Source organism: Pristiophorus japonicus, chromosome 22 (genome assembly GCF_044704955.1).
Source record: "Pristiophorus japonicus isolate sPriJap1 chromosome 22, sPriJap1.hap1, whole genome shotgun sequence".
Lineage (NCBI taxonomy): Eukaryota > Metazoa > Chordata > Chondrichthyes > Pristiophoridae > Pristiophorus > Pristiophorus japonicus.
The window spans coordinates 56913910-56938558 of record NC_091998.1 but is presented as its reverse complement, the minus strand read 5'-3'; the positions used below and the strand labels follow the sequence as shown (position 1 = coordinate 56938558).

Below are 24649 nucleotides of genomic sequence, written 5' to 3'. Positions count from 1 at the left end.
CCCCTTCATTTGTGTTCATGCTCATTCTCACGCAAGGGTTCAATTAGGTAGACGTAGAGAAGATGTTTCCAATTGCGGGGGATTCCAAAACTAGAGTGGGGGGGTCATAAATACAAGATAAAATGTAACTGCAATATGAAATTGGCCGGATAATCTGTATAATCTCGGAATGGCAGGACTGACATATGAAGAAAGACTGGATCGACTAGGCTTATATTCACTGGAATTTAGAAGAATGAGAGGGGACCTCATAGAAACATATAAAATTCTGATGGGACTGGACAGGTTAGATGCAGGAAGAATGTTCCCGATGTTGGGGAAGTCCAGAACCAGGGGACACAGTCTAAGGATAAGGGGTAAGCCATTTAGGACCGAGATGCGGAGGAACTTCTTCACTTAGAGAATTGTGAACCTGTGGAATTCTCTACCACAGAAAGTTGTTGAGGCCAGTTCGTTAGATATATTCAAAAGGGAGCCTTACGGCTCAAGGGATCAAGGGGTATGGAGAGAAAGCAGGAATGGGGTACTGAGGCTGCATGATCATCCATGATCTTATTGAATGGTGGTGCAGGCTCGAATGGCCGAATGGCCTACTCCTGCACCTATTTTCTATGTTTCTATGTTTAGTGATGTTGATTGAGGGATAAATATTGGCCACAGGACACCGGGGAGAACTCCCCTGCTCTTCTTCCAATTGTGCCATTTAAAAAAATTTGTTCCTGGGATGTGGGCATCGCTGGCAAGGCCGGCATTTATTACCCGTCCCTTGAGAAGGTGGTGGTGAGCCGCCTTCTTGAATATAACAGGGTGTGTCGCTGGGCCATTTCAGAGGGCAGTTAAGAGTCAACCACATAGCTGGAGCCACATATAGACCAGACCGGGTAAGGGCAGCAGATTTCCTTCTCTGAGGGACATTAGTGAACCAGATGGGTTTTTACAACAATCGGATAATTTCATGGTCACCATTACTAATCCTAGATTTGAATTCCAAATTTTTTTAATTAACTGAATTTAAATTCCCCAGCTGCCATGGTGGGATTTGAGGCAATGTCTCTGGGTCATTAGTCCAGGGCTCTGGATTATTGGTCCAGTAACATAACTACGATGCTACCGTCTTCGAATTAGATCTTTTAAGTCCACATGAGAGGGCAGATGGGTCCTCAGTTTAGTGTCATATCTGAAAGACGGCATTTTCAACGCTCCCTCAGTACTGCCCCTCGACAGTGCGGCACTCCCTCAGTACTGCCCCTCCGACAGTGCGGTGCTCCCTCAGTACTGTCCCTCTGACAGTGCGGTGCTCCCTCAGTACTGCCCCTCCGACAGTGCAGTGCTCCCTCAGTACTGCCCCGCCGACAGTGCAGCGCTCCCTCAGTACTACCCCTCCGACAGTGCGGCGCTCCCTCAGCACTGCCCCTCTGACAGTGCGATGCTCCCTCAGTACTGTCCCTCCGACAGTGCGGCGCTCCCTCAGTACTGTCCCTCCGACAGTGCAGCACTCCCTCAGCACTGCACTGGGAGTGTCAACCTAGATTTATGTACTCAAGTTCCCGGAGTGGGACTTGAACCCACGACCTTGTGACTCAGAGGTGAGGGTGCTGACACTGTGGCTCAAGTGGAACCCAGTGCTAGGGCGGATATTTGGGGGTCTGTGCGGGTGCGGTTTGCTGCCGGTACAGGGGGTGGGACGATCGGGGTTGATGTTCATACCTTGCCAAGCGTCAGATGCTACAACAGGCGTCCAATAGCAGGCGTGTCCTGATGGCTATCAAACAATCAACCTCTTGTACCAGGCCTGGCGGCTAATGGCGCAGCACCCAGGGTGACTCGTGCTCATCTCCGCCGCAAAGTGGGAGCCTGAAGGTGGGGGAGGAAGAGAAGAAAAGTTAAATTTAGAAGACATCGGGCCATAAAGTGATTGAGTAATGCAGCAACCAAAGCGGCTTTGTTCTCGATAGAAAGTCGTAGTTTTGACTCTCTTCAGTTGAGGGCTTGTGGTCAACCATTGAACAGAAACACCACAGGGAAAGGCGAGACAGCTGATAGCCATCCGGACAGAACCTTAAACTTAGAGCCAGGCCGTTCAGGGGTGATGTCAGGAAACACTTCTTCACACAAAGGGCATTGGGAATCTGGAACTCTCTCCCCCAAAAAGCTGGTGAGACTGGGGGTGAATTGAGAAGTTGGTTCGGTAAGGGTGTTAAGAGATTTGGTTCCAAGGCGGGCAGATGGAGTTCAGGCACAGACGAGGCATGGAAGTGCTTTATCACAGTTGCTATTTATTGGTCCTCTGTTCTGCAGTCAAGAGTTCACCTGAGTTTAGAAGTTTCCACCTCCCACAGTGAGCTGTTTGGCCTCAGTTTGAGTGTCACTCACAGTGTGCTTCCTCTCGCGGGGCTGTGGAGAGGGTGAGCCGTGGCTCAGTGCCCACTCTCGCCTCTGAGTCAGAAGGTTGTGGGTTCAAGTCCCATGCCAGTGACTGGAGCACAAAAATCCAGGCTGACACTCCAGTGCAGTGTCGGAGGGGCAGTGCTGAGGGAGTGCTGCACTGTCGGAGGGGCAGTACTGAGGGAGCGCTGCACTGTCGGAGGGGCAGTACTGAGGGAGTGCCGCACTGTGGGAGGGGCAGTGCTGAGGGAGCGCCGCACTGTCAGAGGGGCAGTACTGAGGGAGTGCTGCACTGTCGGAGGTGCTGTCTTTTTCAGATGATACGTTAAACCGAGGCCCCGTCTGCCCTCTCAGGTGAAGAGGAGTTATCCCCGGTGTCCAGGGACCAATATTTATCCCTCAACCAACATCACTAAAACAGACTATCTGGTCATTATCACATTGCTGTGTGTGGGAGCTTGCTGTGCGCATATTGGCTGCCGCGTTTCCCACATTACAACAGTGACTGCACTCCAAAAAGCACTTCATCGTAAAGCTCTTTGGGACGTTCTGCGGTGGTAAAAGGCGCTATATAAATGCAAGTCATTCAAGTCGTTATTTTTTATTAAATTCATTTTCCGTAAAGTTGCTTATTGAAGTGCGAGGGAACCAGAGGCTCCCACAATCTCCACAGGACTTGGCGCCGGTCCCACAGCTTTCAGAACTCACAAAACAACTGACTCATCGTGCAGTGGAAAATGTTTCTCTTCACTCTCACCTCAATAAAAATGTAAAATGGTGAGTGTTTGGTACGGGATGCTCTGACGCAGGCGCCATTTTAAATCTACAAAATCAAACTGCTGCCAATGGTTAAAGGCGGGCATCGCGGAGCTGTGATAGCCATTGCCCTCCGCACAGAGGCACAGGGTAACAATGCTCCAGTCTGCCTCTTCACACAGAGAGCCCAACCACATTCTGTTCCGTCCGGCCTCTGAACATTGTCTGGGGTTTGGCCTTTGAAGTTGCAAGCTTTGCGACAGGCAGGTGTCGGCTATTTGCCGGTCCCCTGTACTGCGTCCTCCCCTCGGGGAACGGTGCCCACGACCCTGTGCGCTCCACCGGTGTAATCTCCGCGACAATCTGGGTGTGGTCTGTCAACTGGCTGGATGAGGTGGTGCAGCAGTAACTTGACTAGACGATGATTTCCGGGGCCCCAGGACAAATAATCTGAAGCACGTGACCACGGCCTTCAGTTTGAGAACTTGAATTCAGCTCAAGAATCTAGAAATACTGACCGTGAAGCTGTCGGATTGTCGTTAAAAACTCAACTGTCCTTGAAAGAAAGACTTGCATTTCTATAGCGCCTTTCACGACCACCGAACGTCTCAAAGCGCTTCACAGCCAGTGAAGTGCACTCACTGTTATATTGTGGGAAACGCGGCAGCCAATTTGCACACAGCAAGCTCCCACAAACAGCAATGTGATAATGACCAGATCATCTGTTTTTTGAGGGATAAATATTGGCCCCCGGAAACCGGGGAGAACTCCCCCGCTCTTCTTCGAAATAGCGCCATGGGATCTTTTACGTCCACCTGAGAGAAGAGACGGGGCCTCGGTTTAACGTCTCATCCAAAAGACAGCCCCTCCGACAGTGTAGCACTCCCTCAGGGCTGCCTCTCCGACAATGCGGCACTCCCTCAGTACTGCCCCTCCGACACTGTGGCACTCCCTCAGTACTGCCCCTCCGACAGTGTGGCATTCCCTCAGTACTTCCCCTCCGACAGTGCGGCACTCCCTCAGCACTGCCCCTCCGAGAGTGTGGCATTCCCTCAGTACTTCCCCTCTGACACTCCCTCAGCACTGCCCCTCCGAGAGTGTGGCATTCCCTCAGTACTTCCCCTCCGACAGTGCGGCGCTCCCTCAGTGCTCCACTGGATTTACTGTCAGCTTAGATTTTTGTGCTCAAGTTCCTGGAGTGGGACTTGAACCCACAACCTTCTGACTCCAGGGCAGGTGTGCTGCCCACTGAGCCACAGCTGACAGTGGGGGAAGAGAGCTGCCATCCTTACCCGGTCTGGCCAGTATGTGACTCCAATTCCGTGGCATTGTCCTCTGAAGTGTCCTTGCTGCACCCTCAGTTGTATTCTCTGAGCAGTTACAGCAGGAGGTCCAGAATCACTTTCTCAACTCAGGACGGGCAATGCGACTTGCCAGCGACGCCCACATCCCGAGAATGAATGAACCCACACACGCTGTTGTCAATCTTCTCTTCCTCCAACTCACAGAAGGCCCAGCCAAACACCCAACCTGTCCAAGCCAAACCCCAAGCACAGATCCCAGAGAACCCATCTCGGATTTTTCTGCCAGCAAAAAATATAAATATTTTGGCTCCAACCTGAGCGATGGTGTTCAGAGATGAATCGAACCGAGATATGCATCAGTTTTGCTCTCTGTCTGACAGTCTAGAGACGCGTCTCTCGTCTTCCTGTGCAGTGCTTCCTACATGGAAAGAGTGACAATGCTGGGCGTGCAAAGGGCAGAGTGTGCGATGCAAGAAACCTTCTTGGGCCTTTTACGGGAAATCTCGCTGGATCCGAGAATCAGAGCCCGAGCTTTCAGTGACCGCGCAGGCGGCTGTTGTTGTTTCTGCCGCCGACGGGTTCGCTCAGAATACCGCAAGTTGGCTCGGCAAAGCGGTTAAGAACAAATGCGCCGAGCGTTCAGACCCAGCTCCGAGTCCTGGGTCGGCGATGTTGCACCATTGGGAATGGAAAAATAATACCAACACTCCTGCCTCGGCCCACAGTCCGGTTAACCCCACCCCCCCCACCCCCGCCTCCCCACCCCTTCCCCATTGGAGAGAGCGAGGTTAAGGGGTGAGCAAGGCCACCCATTTTACAGGTCAACCCCCTCACGATGGGGCCATGGCTGTGGTTGGAGCAGGGCTGTAGAGGGGGCCTACTCAATCCCTCCCCCCCTCCCCCACCGCCCCCGCTCCATCCCATAGGTCTTTCCCACTGACCCTGCAAACTCCAGCAGTGCCAGGACTGTTGGGGACAGATGGTGTCAACCCAGGATTCTGACCCATGACCCTTGACCCACCGCCTCCAATAGAAAGGGCGGGGCAGGGGGGGCGGCGGTGAAGACAACTGGGGAGGTGGAGGAAGAAAGACAGATTTGCATTTAGATAGCACCTTTCACGACCATTGGACGTCTCAAAGCGCTTTACAGCCACTGAAGTACTTCTGGAGTGTAGTCACTCTTGTAATGTGGGTAACGCGGCAGCCAATTTGTGCACAGCAAGCTCCCACAAACAGCAAAGTGATAATGACCAGATAATCTGTTTTTTTTTTGCACCGGGGAGAATGGCCCTGCTCTTCTTCGAAATAGTGCCGTGGGATCTTTTATGTCCACCTGAGGAGGCAGACGGGGCCTCCGTTTAATGTTCCATCTGAAAGACAGCCCCTCCGACAGTGCGGCGCTCCCTCAGCACTGCACTGGGAGTGTCAGCCTGGATTTCTGTGCTCAAGTCCCTGGAGTGGGCCTTGAACCCACGACCTTCTGAACCGGAGGCGAGGGTGCTGCCCACTGAGCCACGGCTGAGAAAAATGTGATCTAGAAGGAGGCAATTAATGCCACATCTCCACATTAAACCATCCCCTTCCCCCTCAAGTTGTCTAGCTCCCCACTTGAGAGAATTGGACTTGTTTATTCACTGGTTTCACCGAACTTGGCAAGTGGTGGGGGGGGGGTAGAGCAGTGATCCCTCTCCCTGGGGGGTGGAGGGGGGAGCAGTGATCCCTCTCCCTGGGGGGTGGGGGGGGGAGGGGGGAGAGCAGTGATCCCTCTCCCTGGGGGGTGGAGGGGGGAGCAGTGATCCCTCTCCCTGGGGGGTGGGGGGGGGAGGGGGGAGAGCAGTGATCCCTCTCCCTGGGGGGTGGGGGGGGGGGAGCAGTGATCCCTCTCCCTGGGGGATAGGGGGGGAGGGGAGGGGGAGCAGTGATCCCTCTCCCTGGGGGGTGGGGGGGGAGAGGGGGGGGAGCAGTGATCCCTCTCCCTGGGGGGTGGGGGGGGGGGAGCAGTGATCCCTCTCCCTGGGGGGTGGGGGGGGAGAGGGGGGGAGCAGTGATCCCTCTCCCTGGGGGGTGGGGGGGGGAGAGGGGGGGGAGCAGTGATCCCTCTCCCTAGGGGGTGGGGGGGGAGCAGTGATCCCTCTCCCTGGGGGGTGGGGGAGGAGGGGGGGGAGCAGTGATCCCTCTCCCTGGGAGGTGGGCGGAGGGGGGGGAGGGGGGGAGCAGTGATCCCTCTCCCTGGGGGGTGGGGGGGGGGAGAGGGGGGGAGCAGTGATCATTTTCCTTGGGGAGCAGTGATCCCTCTCCCTGTGGGGTGGGGGGGGGAAGAGGGGGGGGAGCAGTGATCATTTTCCTTGGGGAGCAGTGATCCCTCTCCCTGGGGGGTGGGGGAGGAGGGGGGGGGGAGCAGTGATCCCTCTCCCTGGGGGGTGGGCGGAGGGGGGGAGGGGGGGAGCAGTGATCCCTCTCCCTGGGGGGTGGGGGGGAGAGGGGGGGAGCAGTGATCCCTCTCCCTGGGGGGTAGGGGGGGGAGGGGAGGAGCAGTGATCATTTTCCCTGGGGAGCAGTGATCCCTCTCCCTGGGGGGGTGGGGGGGGGGAGGGGGGGGGAGCAGTGATCCCTCTCCCTGGGGGGTGGGGGGGGGTGGGGGGGGGAGCAGTGATCCCTCGCCCTGGGGGGTGGGGGGGGGGAGCAGTGATCCCTCTCCCTGGGGGGTGGGGAGACGGTGGGGAGCAGTAATCCCTCTCCCTGGGGGGTGGGGGAGGAGGGGGGGGGAGCAGTGATCCCTCTCCCTGGGGGGTGGGGGGGGAAGAGGGGGAGAGCAGTGATCCCTCTCCCTGGGGGGTGGGGGGGGGAGCAGTGATCCCTCTCCTTGGGGGGTGGGGGAGGAGGGGGGGGGAGCAGTGATCCCTCTCCCTGGGGGGTAGGAGGGGAGAGGGGGGGAGCAGTGATCCCTCTCCCTGGGGGGTGGGGGGGGAGGGGGGGGGAAGCAGTGATCCCTCTCCCTGGGGGGTGGGGGAGGAGGGGCGGGGGGGGGAGAGCAGTGATCCCTCTCCCTGGGGGCTGGGGGGGGTGGGGGGGGGAGCAGTGATCCCTCTCCCTGGGGGGTGGGGGGGAAGCAGTGATCCCTCTCCCTGGGGGTGGGGGGGGGTGGGGGGGGGAGCAGTGATCCCTCTCCCTGGGGGGTGGGGGAGGAGGGGGGGTGAGCAGTGATCCCTCTCCCTGGGGGGTGGGGGAGGAGGGGGGTGGGGGAGAGCAGTGATCCCTCTCCCTGGGGGTTGGGGGGGGGGAGCAGTGATCCCTCTCCCTGGGGGGTGGGGGGGGGAGAGAGGGGGAGCAGTGATCCCTCGCCCTGGGGGGTAGGGGGGGAGGGGAGGAGCAGTGATCATTTTCCCTGGGGGGGTGGGGGGGGGGGAGGGGGGGAGCAGTGATCCCTCTCCCTGGGGGGTGGGTGGGGGGGTGGAGCAGTGATCCCTCTCCCTGGGGTGGGGGGGGGGGGAGAGGGGGGAGCAGTGATCCCTCTCCCTGGGGGGTGGGGGGGGAGCAGTGATTCCTCTCCCTGGGGGGTGGGGGGGAGAGGGGAGGAGCAGTGATCCCTCTCCCTGGGGGGTAGGGGGGGAGGGGAGGAGCAGTGATCATTTTCCCTGGGGGGGGGGTGGGGGTGGGAGGGTGGGAGCAGTGATCCCTCTCCCTGGGGGGTTGGGAGCAGGGGGAGGAGCAGTGATCCCTCTCCCTGGGGGGTTGGGGGGAGGGGGGGAGCAGTGATCCCTCTCCCTAGGGTGGTGGGGGTTGCACTCCAATGGGAACATGGGTGGGGGGATTGGCACCTTAGTTCCAGCTCCGACCTGCATTCCCATCAAGGGTGGGGGGTGGGTGGAACAGTTTTCGCGAGCTGCCCTGCCTGAGTGAGCTGCGATTTCTGGTGCTCCACAAACACTGGGATTGGGGATTGATACCAGAGGGCCGACTCTCAGCCCTCCCAGGCACACATCGTGCTCTGACGCCCACGGTCTGCTCGAGGGGCAAGGCAATTGCATCCACTGCATTCGTAACATTCGTAACTCATTGCTTGAAAAAAAACACTGCACCTTTGCTGTTCCTGTCTAGCCTGTAGGAAGGGTTTCTTTATATTGTAAGACACTTATCTCCCTGGCAGTTTGCTCCATTTCAGTTTCCTTTGTGGGCCCTTGCTGTGCGCAAATTGGCTGCCGCATTTCCAACATTACAACAACAACATCGTCATCATCATAGGCAGTCCCTCGGAGTCGAGGAAGATTTGCTTCCACTCTAAAAGTGAGTTCTCAGGTGACTGAACAGTCCAATTCGGGAATTACAGTCCCTGTCACAGGTGGGACAGACAGTGGTTGAGGGAAGGGGTGAGTGGGACTGGTTTGCCGCACGCTCCTTCCGCTGCCTGCGCTTGGTTTCTGCATGCTCTCGTCGACGAGACTCGAGGTGCTCAGCGCCCTCCCGGATGCACTTCCTCCACTTTGGGCGGTCTTTGGCCAGGGACCCCCAGGTGTCGGCGGGGATGTTGCACTTTATCAGGGAGGCTTTGAGGGTGTCCCTTGTAACGTTTCCTCTGCCCACCTGGGGCTCGTTTGCCGCGTCGGAGTTCCGAGTAGAGCGCTTGCTTCGGGAGTCTCGTGTCCGGCATGCGGACAATGTGGCCCTGCCCAGCGGAGCTGGTCGAGTGTGGTCAGTGCTTCGATGCTGGGGATGTTGGCCTGGTCGAGGACGCTAACATTGGTGTGTCTAGCCTCCCAGGGGATTTGCAGGATCTTGCGGAGACATCGTTGGTGGTATTTCTCCAGCAACAACAACATAAACCTGCATTTATATAGCACCTTTAAGCATCGCCTCGATTTCAAAATCCTAATTTTCAAATCCCTCCATGGCCACGCCACTCCCTATCTCTGTAATCTCCTCCAGCCCAGGCATGGATGAGGGTTTCAGCGGCGTTTGAGCTGAGGCGGGGGCAGAGACGGGCGATGTTACGGAGGGGGAAATAGGCGGTCTTGGTTATGCCGCGGTAAAACAGTGTCTACATTTCAAAAAAGCACTTCATTGGCTGTAAAGCGCCTTGGGACGTCATGAGGTTGTGAAAGGTGCTATATAAATGCAAGTCTGTCTTTCTTTCTTTGAAGCCTCCTGCTCCTAAGTGAAAGAAAGGAATTGTATTTTGCCTTTCACCATCTCAGGACGTTCCAAAGCGCTGCACAGCCAATGGAGGAGGTTCAATAGAAACATATCAGCGTTAGGTCTATTAACGGACCATCGGTCAAAGTTCTTGCGTCTATCACATTTCTAAAACCGCGAGATAGGAACATAGAAACGTAAAAATCTACAGCGCTGAAGGAGGCCATTTTGGCCCATCGTGTCCGCGCCGGCCGACAAAGCGGTCCGCAGCCCGAAAGGTTACATACAAACCCATGAACAATAACGGAAAGGCAAAGAGCAACCAGCCAACCAGTCCGCCTCACACCACTGCAACCCCCTTACACTGAATACATCTACACTCCACCCCAACCAGAGCCATGTGATCTCCTGGGAGAGGCAAAAACCAGATAAAAACCCAGGCCAATTTAGGGAGAAAAAAATCTGGGAAAATTCCTCTCCGACCCATCCAGGCGATGGACACTAGTCCAGGAGATCACCCTGGCCGCACTCGATTCCCTGCAGCAACGGCGGATAAATGGATGGTTCAGCTGTTTGATGAGGAGATCCGCAGCAAGCCAACCGCGATACATCCTCACATCGACCACAACCCTCGCAGATTCCATTGGCTGTCAATCGACAGCTGACGCAAACTGTGACCAAGAGTCCTCTCACTGAACATCTCGGGACCCGCGTTTAACAAAGCTTCAATATATGGAGAGCCTGATACTGTCCCTCTCAGAAACATCCCCAAGATCGTTTCACACACTGGCAGGTGATCAGATACAGCAGTTACCCTTGTTTTCAAATCCCTCCATGGCCCTCGCCCCTCCCTATCTCTGTAATCTCCTCCAGCCCCACAATTTCGAGATGTCTGCGCTCCTCTAATTCTGCCCTCCTGAGCATCCCTGATTATAATCGCTCCACCATTGGTGGCCATTCGTTGCCTGGGTCCCAAGCTCTGGAACTCCCTCCCTAAACCTCTCCACCTCTCTGCCTCTCTTTTCTCCTTCAAGACGCTCCTGAAAACCTACCTCTTTGACCAAGCTTCCCTAATGTCTTCTTATGTGGCTCAGGGTCAAAATTATTTGTTTTGTGTTATAACACTACTACGAAGCACCTTGGGATGTTTTACTGTCATGTATTCAACCAGCATTGTAACCCATATATAATCTGACCTAAGTTGTACACTGTGAGAACAATGACCACTAGGTGGTGAACTTGTGGGAGACACTCCTAACCTGGACCTTCAGGTATAAAAGGGGAAGCTCCACCCACTTCCATCACTTGAGTGCTAAGGAATAAAGGACAGGTCACAGACTGACCTTCTCTCAAGCATGGGCCTCGTGTGCATTTATACTGTACAGCAAGGACGTATCAATAGCGACGAGAAACTGGGATTTAAACCACGCGAGCATGGCCACTAGCAGAACAGACGAGAGGTACTGTGTTAAGGAATGGTTGGGACAGAGATTCAACATTGTTAAAGCAGCACACAGTTCTCCAGGCAGACAAGGGCAGTCAGGCATGCCTCAACATGTAGTCGAACCCAGAGGGGGAGTTCGACAGAGACAATGGCAAGCTGAACGGCGATTCACACCATTGCAAGGGACAATGCGGTCAGTAATGGGGCCATCAACACCTGTTAATAGCGCACTCAAGGACAGTCACAGGGGCAGTCAGGAACGATCGACTGGCAACGGACCTTTTGTTTCAAACAGCAGCTCATGCTGGAGGCGTGGAGGCACACACTCAGCCGGAGTTTGCAGAGATGAGCAAAATACCTGCAGAAATTGCAGAAATGAACGCTGAGGGAAATCACTGGAAGCTGAAGTTCAGCGAGTTCATGTGGAGCACGTATACAGTTCATACACCAGGACACCACCGATAATGACGGAAGTGGGTGGAGCTTCCCCTTTTATCTCTGAAGGTCCAGGTTAGGAGTGTCTCCCACAAGTTCACCACCTAGTGGTCAGTGTTCTCACAGTGTACAACTTCGGTCAGATTATACATGGGTTACAATGCTGGTTGAATACATGACATTTACTATATTAAAGGCGCCATCTAAATGCCAGTTGCTGGAAGATGGTATCCAGTTTTGGCAAACAGTGCAAGACCTACACATAGCATCTTTCAATTCCCTTTGAAGAGAACATACAATACTGGCATGGCCCTCCTCCCGGGTCAGGGCTGAACCGATCGAGACTGGCTCGCTTATGCCGAGAGCAGAATCAGGGAATGTGAAAGTGTTTTCCAACACGGCGCGCCTGTTTTGGGGCCTGAGTGGCCAGATACGCTGTTTTAGTGATCTTGGTTGAGGGATAACTATTGGCCCCAGGATACTGGGGAGAACTCCCCTGCTTTTCTTCGAATAGTGCCCTGGGATCTTTTACATCCACCCAAGAGAGAAGACGGGGCCTTGGTTTAACGTCTCATCCGAAAAACGGCACCTCCGACAGTGCAGCACTCCAACAGTACAGCCCCTCCGACAGTGCAGTGCTTCCTCAGTACTACCCCTCCAACAGTGCAGCACTCCCTCAGTACTGCCCCTCCAACAGTGCAGCACTCCCTCATACTGCCCCTCCAACAGTGCAGCACTCCCTCAGTACTGCCCCTCCAACAGTGCAGCGCTCCCTCAGTACTGCCCCTCCAACAGTGCAGCGCTCCCTCAGTACTGCCCCTCCGACAGTGCAACGCTCCCTCAGCACTACCCCTGCGACTGTGTGTGGGAGTTCGCTGTGGGCAAATTGGCCGCTGAATGCGGGGAGCTGAGATGGGGGGACACGCTCACGGAAACACCTTGGGGAAAAGACCCCTGAACTCTCGCCTCAGCGCGGATTCAGGACTTTGACTTTCCACTCAGGCAGACGTGACCGCGCTGTGAACGGGGGAAGGGGTGTTCACGAGGCCAGTGAGCTGCGGAGAATTCGGGCCAGTACTGACGGGGTTAACCTGCACTCCGAGTTCGGAGATCAGCGAGTTTTTGTGCACAGGAGTGAGAGTCGCTCACGTCATGGAAAGGGTTTTGGCGAAGTGGCTTTCTTGATTTCCTGTCTGTTGCCTCACCGAGATGCACGATACCTTTTTCACACTGAGCAGTGAGACAGGAACCCAGGCTCGGGGTTTATCGGGCAGGATACAAACTGACCTCAAGTCCGAGAGGAGTTGCACTTGACTAAAGAGCTCGCATGGTCTCTGTGGCCACCTTTCTTTCAGCTTGTCCTAAATAGATACGTTTTCGATATATTTACATCATCTGTGGATTGGGGAATGAAAGTTAAAGACGGAAAATGTGGGCCATTTTATTTTAGTAGCTTGTGGCCATTTGGTGGCAATCGCGCGTTGCCCTGAGGAAGTGGTGATCAGTCCATGTGCGACTATTTCTGCAATGTCACATGGCTTTGAGGTGTCAGGCGTGGCTCAGTGGGTAGCACTCTCGCCTCGGAGTCAGGTCATGGGTTCAAGTCCCACTCCACAGACTTGAGCACAAAATCCAGGCTGATACACCCAGTGTAGTACTGAGGGACACCGCACTGTCGGAGGGGCAGTGCTGAGGGAGTGCCGCACTGTCGGAGGGGCAGTGCTGAGGGACAGTACTGAGGGAGCGCTGCACTGTCGGAGGGGCACTACTGAGGGACACCGCACTGTCGGAGGGGCAGTGCTGAGGGAGTGCCGCACTGTCGGAGGGGCAGTGCTGAGGGACAGTACTGAGGGAGCGCTGCACTGTCGGAGGGGCAGTACTGAGGGAGCACCGCACTGTTGGAGGGGCAGTACTGAGGGACAGTACTGAGGGAGCGCTGCACTGTCGGAGGGGCAGTACTGAGGGAGCACCGCACTGTTGGAGGGGCAGTACTGAGGGAGTGCCGCACTGTCGGAGGGGCAGTACTGAGGCAGCGCCGCACTGTCGGAGGGGCAGTACTGAGGGAGCGCCGCACTGTCGGAGGGGCAGTACTGAGGGAGCGCCGCACTGTCGGAGGTGCCATCTTTTGGAGGAGACATTAAAACAAGGCCCCGTCTGCACTCGCAGGTGAACTTAAAAGATCCCATGGCAATATTTTGAAGAAGAACAGGAGAATTCTCCCCGGTGTCCTGGACAATAGTTATCCCTCTGCCAACATCATGAAAATGATTGATTATAGCCACTGTGATTGTGGGATCTTGCTCTGCACAATTTGGTTGCTGCGTTTCCCACATTTCAACAGTACTTTGGGAAGCCTTCAGATCGTGAAAGGGGTCTTTTACAAATACTTGAAAGGGCAGATGTGGCCTCAGTTTAATGTCACATCCGAAAGACGGCACCTCCGATAGTGTGGCGCTCCCTCAGTACTGCCCCTCCGACAGTGCGGCGCTCCCTCAGTACTGTCCTCTGAAAGTGCAGCACTCCCTCAGTACTGCCCCTCCGACAGTGCGGCGCTCCCTCAGCACTGCCCCTCCGACAGTGCGGCGCTCCCTCAGCACTGCCCCTCCGACAGTGCGGCGCTCCCTCAGCACTGCCCCTCCGACAGCGCGGCGCTCCCTCAGTACTGCACTGGGAGTGCCTGCCTGGATTTTTGTGCTCAAGCCCCGGGAGTGGGACCGGAACCCACAACCTTCTGATTGAAAGGTGAGCGTGCTGCGCACTGAGCCACGGCTGACAAGTTACCAATACGTGAGCAGGCGGGCCCGTGTGCACGGCTGGTATTGTTCTGCTCTTTGTTGTTTGTACTGGGGCACCAACACACTGGCAGAAACGTAAACCTCAGACGGAAGTGCTTCTTTCTACTCTCGGCGTTTGAAGTGCTGGGCCTGAAGCCGGAGGACACAGGCAGGATATGGTGCGTGTGTTTTGTTTGAAAAAAAAAGAAGCACCCAAGATCTTTTCACCAACACAATAAGACATGGCAACATTGAGCTGACGACAAGCTAAGCCCTGCTCAGAACGATGCCAGATCTGGCAGGTGTGGCAGCAATCGCAGGTTTTTAACCAGCACACGTCTGAGGAGGAAAGCGATATTGTTTTATTTGTGTTGAGGGATGTTATGTATGTGAACTTCACCTGTGTGTAAGACTTGCCACTAGGGGGCACACCCCTGGGAGACCTATGAGTCACCCGTGTACCCTGGAGCAAGCAGGTATAAAAGGCAGTCCACCACACTGCTGCCTCATTTTTTGGAGTTATATTAAAGAGACCAAGGTCACAATGGTTTGAGCTTGCAACACAGTCTCGTGGAGTTATTCTGAACTTAACAAGGGAATTGGCCTGATGGGCCACTACTTCGAAGAAGAGCAGGGGAGTTATCCCCGGTGTCCTGGGGCCAATATTTATCCCTCAACCAACATCACTAAAACAGATGATCTGCCTGTCATCTCATTGCTGTTTTGTGGGACCACAAACAGACAGATGGGCTAGTCTTTCTGATCTAACCACAGTACTGCAACAGTACTTCATTGGATGGAAAGATCTGCAAAGGGACATCGACAGTCTAAGTGAGTGGGCAAAAATTTGGCAGATGGAGTATAATGTTGGAAAGTGTGAGGTCATGCATTTTGGCAGAAAAAAAATCAAAGAGCAAGTAATTATTTGAATGGAGAAAGATTGCAAAGTGCCGCAGTACAGCGGGACCTGGGGTTACTTGTGCATGAAACACAAAAGGATAGTATGCAGGTACAGCAAGTGATCAGGAAAGCCAATGGTATCTTGGCCTTTATTGCAAAGGGGATGGAGTACAAAAGCAGGGAAGTCTTGCTACAGTTATATAAGGTATTGGTGAGGCCACACCTGGAATACTGCGTGCAGTTTTGGTTTCCATATTTCCGAAAGGATACACTTGCTTTGGAGGCAGCTCAGAGAAGGTTCACAAGGTTGATTCCGGGGATGAGGGGGTTGACTTATGAGGAAAGATTGAGGAGGTTGGGCCTCTACTCATTAGAATTCAGAAGAATGAAAGGTGATCTTAGCGAAACGTTTAAGATTATGAGGGGGCTTGACAAGGTGGATGCAGAGAGGATGTTTCCATTGATGGGGGAGACTAAAACTAGAGGGCATGATCTTAGAGTAAGGGGCCTCCCATTTAAAACAGAGATGAGGAGAAATTTCTTCTCTCAGAGGGTTGTAAATCCGTGGAATTCACTGCCTCAGAGAGCTGTGGAAGCTGCGACATTGAATAAATTTAAGATAGAAATAGGCAGTTTCTTAAACGATAAAGGGATAAGGGGTTATGGGGAGCAGGCAGGGAAGTGGAGCTGAGTCCATGATCAGATCAGCCATGATCTTATTGAATGGCGGAGCAGGCTCGAGGGGCCGTATGGCCTACTCCTGCTCCTATTTCTTATGTTCTTATGTTCTAAGAGCAGGGGAGTTATTTCTGGTGTTCTGGCCAATATTTATCCTTCAATGAATATCACTAAAAAACTGATCATCTGGTTATTATCACTTGCTCCTCGTGGGAGCTTGCTGTGCGCAAATTGGCTGCTGCGTTTCCCACATTACAACAGTGACAACTCTCCAAAAGTACTTCGTTGGCTGTAAAGCGCTTTGAGACGTCCGGTGGTTGTGAAAGGTGCTATATAAATGCAAGTCTTTCTTCATTCTTTCAGAAAGTTCATTTCCGGAAGACGTGAAGGGGTTAATAGAATGGGCAGATAGCTGTCACATGAGATTTAATGTGGAGAAGGGTGACCGTGCCTTCTGTTGCCTGGGCCCCAAGCTCTGGAACTCCCTGCCTAAACCTCTCCGCCTCTAGATCTCTCTTTCCCACTTCAAGACGCTCCTTAACATAAGAACATAAGAAATAGGAGCAGGAGTAGGCCATATGCCCCTCGAGCCTGCTCCGCCATTTAATACGATACGGTTGATCTGATCATGGACTCAGATTCACTTCCCTGCCCGCTTCCCATAACCCCTTATCGATTAAGAAACTGTCTATCTCTGTCTTAAATTTATTCAATGTCCCAGACGCCACAGCTCTCTGAGGCAGCGAATTCCACAGATTTACAACCCTCTGCGAGAAGAAATTCCTCCTAATCTCAGTTTTAAATGGGCGGCCCCTTATTCTAAGATCATGCCCTCTAGTTCTAGTCTCCCCCATCAGTGGAAACATCCTCTCTGCATCCACCTTGTCAAGCCCCCTCATAATCTTACACGTTTCGATAAGATCACCTCATTCTTCTGAATTCCAATGAGTAGAAGCTCAACCTACTCAACCTTTCCTCATAAGTCAACCCCCTCATCTCCGGAATCAACCGAGTGAACCTTCTCTGAACTGCTTCCAAAGCAAGTATATCCTTTCGTAGATATGGAAACCAAAACTGCATGCATTATTCCAGGTGTGGCCTCACCAATACCCTGTATAGCTGTAGCAAGACTTCCCTGCTTTTATACTCCATCCCCCTTGCAATAAAGCCAAGATACCATTGGCCTTCCTGATCACTTGCTGTACTTGCATTCTATCCTTTTGTGTTTCATGCACAAGTAGCCCCCAGGTCTTGCTGTACTGCGGCACTTTGCAATCTTTCTCCATTTAAATAATAACTTGCTCTTTTTCTTGGTTGCTTCTTGTGTCCCGAAGATGCACCGCTGGTTTCTGTTGCTGTTTCGGTTCTGTTCCTGTGCCTTCGAAAATGGATCTTCTTTGTTCCAAAAACCAGCTTGTGATCTCGAAATCGATTTCGTGTTCCCTCCTGTGAAATCAGCTCTCTCGCTGTGATGCACCATGCGGAACCTCCCTTGGCCTTGGTGAGGCCACACCTTGAGTAATGTGTACAGTTTGGGACTCCTAATCTGAGGAAGGACATTCTTGCTATTGAGGGAGTGCAGCGAAGATTCACCAGACTGATTCCCGGGATGGCAGGACTGACATATGAAGAAAGACTGGATCGACAAGGCTTATATTCACTGGAATTTAGAAGAATGAGAGGGGATTTCATAGAAGCATATAAAATTCTGACGGGATTGGACAGGTTAGATGCAGGAAGAATGTTCCAGATATTGGGAAAGTCCAGAACCAGGGGTCACAGTCTAAGGATAAGGGGTAAGCCATTTAGGACCGAGATGAGGAGAAACTTTTTCGCCCAGAGAGTGGTGAACCTGTGGAATTCTCTACCACAGAAAGTTGTTGAGGCCAGTTTGTTGGATATATTCAAAAGAGAGTTAGATGTGGCCCTTACGGCTAACGGGATCAAGGGGTATGGAGAGAAAGCAGGAATGGGGTACTGAAGTTACATGATCAGCCATGATCATATTGAATGGTGGTGCAGGCTCGAAGGGCCGAATGGCCTACTCCTGCACCTATTTTCTATGTTTCTATGTCTCTACAATTGAGGCATTTGTGAATGTCCCTCGTACTTCTTTGACCATGAAGGAGTGAATGTCTCTCTTCTGGTGCTCTGATGATGTCCAATCTCTCAATGAGTCATATTTTCGCTGCGATGTTTGAATTAACCTGTTGCTGCCCAGCTCTTTCTGCAGGCCATGATGCAGTTCTGGATTTTTATACTTAATAGTCCAATTTTTATCGTTAGGTTGGCGGGGGCCGGGGGGGGGGGGGGGGGAGTGGATCGTACACTGATGAGGTCATGATGCTCGTGCGTCACCATGTCTCGCCCCTTTCCTTAAAGGGGAGTGCTGCTGCGAGCTCTGCGATTGGTTCAGTTTGATCCAACGGGTCGCCAGGGAGGGTTTGGCCTGGCCAGCGAGGGGTGGTGTCAGTCTGCCTGTTGGCCGAACCCGGGGTGGGGGCAGAATTGTCGGCCCGACCTGGCAGTCGGCCGACAAACCCCCCCCCCCCCACCCCCCAAAATGGCGGGCGTGGCAGTGCGCCCTCCCACTGAATGGCCGCCGCACCGCCGTGTCGCGCAAGCAGCGAACACAGTGTACCCCCAGCAAGAACTGTCGGGGGCACCGCTCGGCCGCCCCAAGATTTGTTCCCCTCAGTTTAGCTGGCGGTGTAGGAGATCGGTGACGCGCGCTTTGTTGACACAGTTGCGAGGGGTCGGCAGCAGCGGGCAGAAGTGGGGACCTCCGGAAATAGCGACCGAGGAGAATTCTGCCAGCGACGGCCAATTGACTCCGCTGAGCCGCCGGCGTTTCCGGTCAGTAAGAGGCATTTCGGCGAGGCTGAACTTCGACCCCGTGAACTGCACCTATACACACCAAATGGCCAGTAGTGGTCATGGGCTCGTACAGCGCAGGAATCCTCCACATCCAGCAGGGTAAGGATTCAGCTTCCAGTCCAGCCCACAATGCTGAACGTGGGTGCGTCCTTGCTTTTTGTACCGATGCCTAGCCCAGAGTATCAAGGGGTCACTCAAGGTTAAAGCCACCGTTAATTTGCCGATATCTCAAGTCACTGATGGCGCTCAGAACTGCCCTCTCCTCACCTCCAGGCACGACCTGGCTCAAACAGTTCAAACCGACTGCACAAAATATAAGGGCTGCTTGAATGAAATGGTGAGGCTTCGAGAGCTGGGTTGCCGATGGCAACGCAGGCCCTGGGCTTCAGTTTGGACATCCCAGCTTCAAAGGGAGTGATACCACCTTCAACACTCACTCCCTCCACCACCGGCGCACCGTGGCTGCAGTGTGCACCGTCTACAAGATGCACTGCAGCAACTCGCCAAGGCTTCTTCGGCAGCACCTCCCAAACCCGCCACCTCTACCGCCTAGAAGGACAAGGGCAGCAGGCCCATGGGAACACCACCACCTCCACGTTCCCCTCCCAGTCACACACCATCGCGACTTGGAAATATATCGGCCGTTCCTTCATCGTCGCTGGGTCACAATCCTGGAACTCCCTCCCTAATATATTCAAAAAGGAGTTAGATGAGGTCCTTACTACTAGGGGGATCAAGGGGTATGGCGAGAAAGCAGGAATGGGGTACTGAAGTTGAATGTTCAGCCATGAACTCATTGAATGGCGGTGCAGGCTAGAAGGGCCGAATGGCCTACTCCTGCACCTATTTTCTATGTTTCTATGTTTCTATGTTTCTAACAGCACTGTGGGAGCACCGTCACCACACGGACTGCAGCGGTTCAAGAAGGCGGCTCACCACCACCTTCTCAAGGGGCAATTAGGGACGGGCAATAAATGCCGGCCTTGCCAGCGACGCCCACATCCCGGGAACTCATAAAATTCTTGTAACCACCTGATACCTGCCATTTTGAAGTGGGTAAGCTAAAAGGCGGCCATTTTCTGCTCCACCATGAGCTTAAGTAGCTGAAGGAAAAATAATTGCAGGGCTACGGGGAAAGGGCGGGGGGAGTGGGACTGGCTGAGGTGCTCTGGCAGAGAGCCGGCACGGGCTCGACGGGCCGAATGGCCTCCTTCTGTGCTGTAACCGCTCTCTGATTCTAAGTTTGTTCGCCTCCTTATCAACTGATGGCGAGGACAGAGCTGTGTACACCCGAAGCCACGCTCGTTCTCACTGTGGAGCTAAGTCGAGATTACGACACCTTGCCCATGTGGATGGAAAATAGACAATTACAAGCCAACCGCTTTGGTACAGTTATCGCGCACGGTCTGGTCACACCCAGACAAAAAGGCGCCTAATTTCTTCATTTGAAGCGTTCTGAAGTTGTTAGCCCACTTCATTATTTCCTCAGCTGGGTGACCTGTACTTTTCTCACGTTTTATTGTTAAACAGTCGACCAGGAGCCACCTACAACCACTGTGCCGACTGACAGATCGGCAGTGCGAGGTACGGGCTCGGGGCCAGGTACCATCATACCCGACAACGCACAGCGCACACACTGCCTGTAGCTGTGAATGGCCATTTTTGTAACGTATTTGCTTCATGGATTCTTTGCTTAAGAATTCATAGCAACACATTGCTATTGAAGGAAGGAAGGATTGCATTTATGTAGCGCCTTTCACGACCACCGGACGTCCCAAAGCGCTTTACAGCCAATGACGTACTTTTTTGAAGTGGAATCACTGTTGTAAGGGGCAAAATGTGTAATGTGTAAGAAAGGGTTGGTTTATTCGCAAAGATTTAACAATCACACGCCACATTACCAGGCTCACAACCACCTGCCTCATCGTGGATGGCCTCGACCCAACGGGCTGGGGTTTTATTGAGTCTTGTGAACATCACGTGACTGGCTAAGCCACTCACAATGCAACAGCTCCACAGGCCCGTGAGCTTATGCACAGATGCATGCATTACGACTGTGCCATACTTTACTTGGGATTCAGCAATCCCGCATTCCCCGCGAGATGTGTGACCATAGCGACCAGTGTCCACAACACTGACCCGCATTCCTGTTCGGCCTGGGCGTGTGGGAACCAGCACACTTCCGTGCGATTCTCCATGTCATGGCGGTCCTCAATGTTCCATTCTTCCCTTGCCGCCTGCACCATCCCTCTGCTGCACCCAGCTGAGTCCTGAGGCTCTGCAGGAACTTACCGTGTAACATGCATTTCACTCACTGCAACTGCAAACATGCTGTGAACACACGTCAAAAGTTTACTGTCGTTTCAGTTGGTCTTTAACTGGTGATATTTCACCTTAACTAACGTCATCATTGTAAGGGTTTCCCGCCTGGTATAAGAGCAAGAGAAAGATGCTACACGGTAATAACTTTGCGATTAAAGGTTTTAAGTTATGAGCAATCTCATTATGTGGAAATGCACGCATTTATATATCTCCTTGTACATCGCTTGAAATTAACAAAAAAAGACTTGCATTTCTATGTTGGGGAAGTCCAGAACCAGGGGTCACAGTCTAAGGATAAGGGGTAAGCCATTTAGGACCGAGATGAGGAGAAACTTCTTCACTCAGAGAGTTGTGAACCTGTGGAATTCTCTACCACAGAAAGTTGTTGAGGCCAATTCATTAAATATATTCAAAAAGGAGTTAGATGAAGTCCTTACGACTAGGGGGATCAAGGAGTATGGCGAGAAAGCAGGAATGGGGTACTGAAGTTGCATGATCAGCCATGAACTCATTGAATGGCGGTGCAGGCTCAAATGGCCTACTCCTGCACCTATTTTCTATGTTTCTATGTTTCTATAGCGCCTTTCACAACCTCAGGACTTGGATGTCTCAAAGCGTTTTACAGCCAATGAAGTGCTGTTTTGAAGTACAGTCACTGTTGTAAGGTAGGAAGCGCAGCAGCCAATTTGCGCACAGCAAGCTCCCACTAACAAACAGTGAGATGAATGAGCAATGAGTCTGCTTTCAGTGGTGTTGGCTGAGGGAAGGCGATATTGGCCAGGTTACGGTCTTTGAACAGTTCCAAGGAGAGCTGCAGCATCAGAACAGAGAGGCGGGACTTTGGGTCGAACGTCGGATGTCAAGGACTGGTGCTTCGGACAGGACTGAGCGGGACTCCCGCACTGCTGCAGTTACAGACAGGCTGAACTGCAGGGAGTTCCAGCTCTCAACCCGGAGCCACGGCAGCCAGGACAAATTGTCCAGGTTCTCCTCGCGGGTCTAACCGTCCCTTGTGTGCCTTTGTTTCAGTGGCAGTGAATGAATTCCGGGTGTCGGTGAGGAAGACAGAAGCCGCGGAGAGATGCCAACTGCGCGGGATCTTCCTTCTCAAGGCGGAGAAAGACGGCTTGGAGCTGAAGGACCTGATAAGCGGAGAGGTCCTCTACACCTGGCCATACAGGTTTCTGAGACGCTTTGGACGAGACAAGGTATACCACTTGGGGGGGGGGGGGGGAGAAACTGGCCGGGTTTGTGCCTCCGGTTAGCGCCTGCGGGGGGAGGGACGGTAATGGGGCGGTAAGGGGCTAGCGACCGGATGCAGCGAATTCAGCGACGCACGCGTACCTCCCTGCCGGGTCAGCGCTGACAGTAAAACTTACCGCCTCGCTCTCACGGGCCCCGGAGGTCATGGCATTTACCGCCCCGTTACCGTCCCGGATGCGATATTCGCCTCCGCCCCCTGCAGCATCGCCGGACGTCAACAGCGGCGGCTGCAGGAGGCCTGGTCAACTCGGCCAGCCTCCGCACGGGGTGCGGTAATCAAAGCCAGTGGTGGTCAGGTAGGGGCAACATTTAGTTATCTCCCCAGTCTGGTGCCTCCTGCTTTCTGCCCCCCACCCCACCCCACAACGATTGCTCAGCCCCGCACTCTCTCTCTCTCTCTCTCAGCGCTCGGGGCTGCTACGTGCGGAGCGCGGGTCCCGTGGCCCTACACAGACAGCAGGAAAACGCAGTCGCCCCAGCAATTGGCCCTCCCCTTTAAGCGAGGGATGGAGCCTGTGCAGGCGGAACATTGCACAGCGCTCCGCCCATACCGGCCCTCTCACTCCCTTCAGCGCTCTGAGGGAAGTGGTCGCTCTTGATTTAGCTCCACTCCCCTCTTGGAGCGCTAAAGGGCAAGTTCCCGGCACCTGTCAATCTTTACCGCCCGGCGACCCTGAAAAGCTGTGGCCCCAAGCGGGGCGCCGCGCAATTTCTCCCCCCGTGAACGTCTCGGTCAGCGCAGTGCCAGACCTGAACCGGCCGCTCGGTCCCGGAACACAGCGCCTGTGTTAACGGTGTCCTGGTCTTCAGAATAACAGATCTGCTGGGTTGAATTCCGAGGTTGTGATTCAATTGAGGAGTTTTAATTACATTAGGGGCTTGAGGCTTTTATAAACGCCATCTGAACTGCGGATTGAATTACACGTTTTAACTCGCTCCCAGCCAGCACTGGGCAAAGTCATTATTCGGAAACATTCCTGCGTTTGCTCGACATTTCAACCATGTCAGTCTGGTGCGTGTAGCCTTGTGACCCAGGACAGTGTTCCCGTCGCTTATTGTGCGACGCATCACACGGCCGTACCCTGTCGTTCCAACAACAACAACAACTTGCATTTATATAGCGCCTTTAACGTAGTGAAACATCCCAAGGCGCTTGACAGGAGAGCTAGCAAACAAGATTTGACCCCGAGCCACACAAGGAGATATTAGGGCAGATGAGAGGTAGGTTTTAAGGAGCGTCTTAAAGGAGGAGAGAGAGGTAGAGAGGCGGAGAGGTTTTGGGAGGGAGTTCCAGAGCTCGGGGCCCAGGCAGCTGAAGGCACGGCCACCGATGGTGGAAAGCTGCAAATCAGCGGTGCGCAAGAGGGCAGAATTGGAGGAGTGCAGAGATCTCGGGGTTGTGGGGCTGGAGGAGATTACAGAGATAGGGAGGGACGAGGCCATGGAGGGATTTGAAAATAAGGATGAAAATTTTAAAATTGAGGTGTTGCTTAACTGGGAGCCAATGTAGGTCAGTCAGCACGGGTGGTGATGTGTGAGTGGGACTCGGTGCGAGTTAGGACACGGGTCAGCGAGCACAGAGGGTGATGGGTGAGCAGGACTGGGTGCGCGTTAGGACACGGGTCAGCGAGCACAGGGGGTGATGGGTGAGTGGGACTCGGTGCGAGTTAGGACACGAGTCAGCGAGCACAGAGGGTGATGGGTGAGCAGGACTGGGTGCGAGTTAGGACACGGGTCAGCGAGCACAGGGGGTGATGGGTGAGTGGGACTGGGTGCGAGTTAGGACATGGGTCAGCGAGCACAGGGGTTGATGGGTGAGTGGGACACGGTGTGAGTTAGGACACGGGTCAGCCAGCACAGGGGGTGATGGGTGAGCGGGACTCGATGCGAGTTAGGGCATGGGTCAGCGAGCACAGGGGTTGATGGGTGAGTGGGACTGGGTGCGAGTTAGGGCATGGGTCAGCGAGCACAGAGGGTGATGGGTGAGCGGGACTCGGTGCGAGTTAGGACACGGGCAGTGAGCACAGGGGGTGATGGGTGAGTGGGACTGGGTGCGAGTTAGGACATAGGGCAGTGAACACAGGGGGTGATGGGTGAGCGGGACTTGGTGCGAGTTAGGACACGGGTCAGCCAGCACAGGGGGTGATGGGTGAGTGGGACTCGGTGCGAGTTAGGTCATGGGGCAGTGAGCACAGGGGGTGATGGGTGAGCGGGACTGGGTGCGAGTTAGGACACGGGTCAGTGCGCACAGAGGGTGATGGGTGAGCAGGACTGGGTGCGAGTTAGGACACGGGTCAGCGAGCACAGGGGGTGATGGGTGAGCGGGACTGGGTGCGAGTTAGGACACGGGCAGTGAGCACAGGGGGTGATGGGTGAGCGGG

General features: G+C 54.1%; 1 protein-coding gene and 1 long non-coding RNA gene across 2 annotated transcripts in view; one reads left to right on the top strand and one right to left on the bottom strand.

The window, feature by feature from the left end:
* The window catches only part of LOC139234777 (docking protein 2-like), a 59187-nt gene that overhangs the window by 27472 nt on the left and 7066 nt on the right, over positions 1-24649 (top strand). Inside the window, exon 4 of the mRNA XM_070865468.1 lies at positions 22041-22213. Within this exon, the coding sequence (XP_070721569.1) occupies positions 22041-22213 (173 nt within the window). The remainder of the gene's footprint in view (positions 1-22040; positions 22214-24649) is intronic.
* LOC139234778 (uncharacterized) lies at positions 3-23309 on the bottom strand. The gene is made up of 3 exons (XR_011588343.1): positions 23019-23309; positions 1708-1854; positions 3-90 (listed from the first exon to the last, which is right to left on the bottom strand). It is a non-coding gene; the product is annotated as an uncharacterized lncRNA (long non-coding RNA).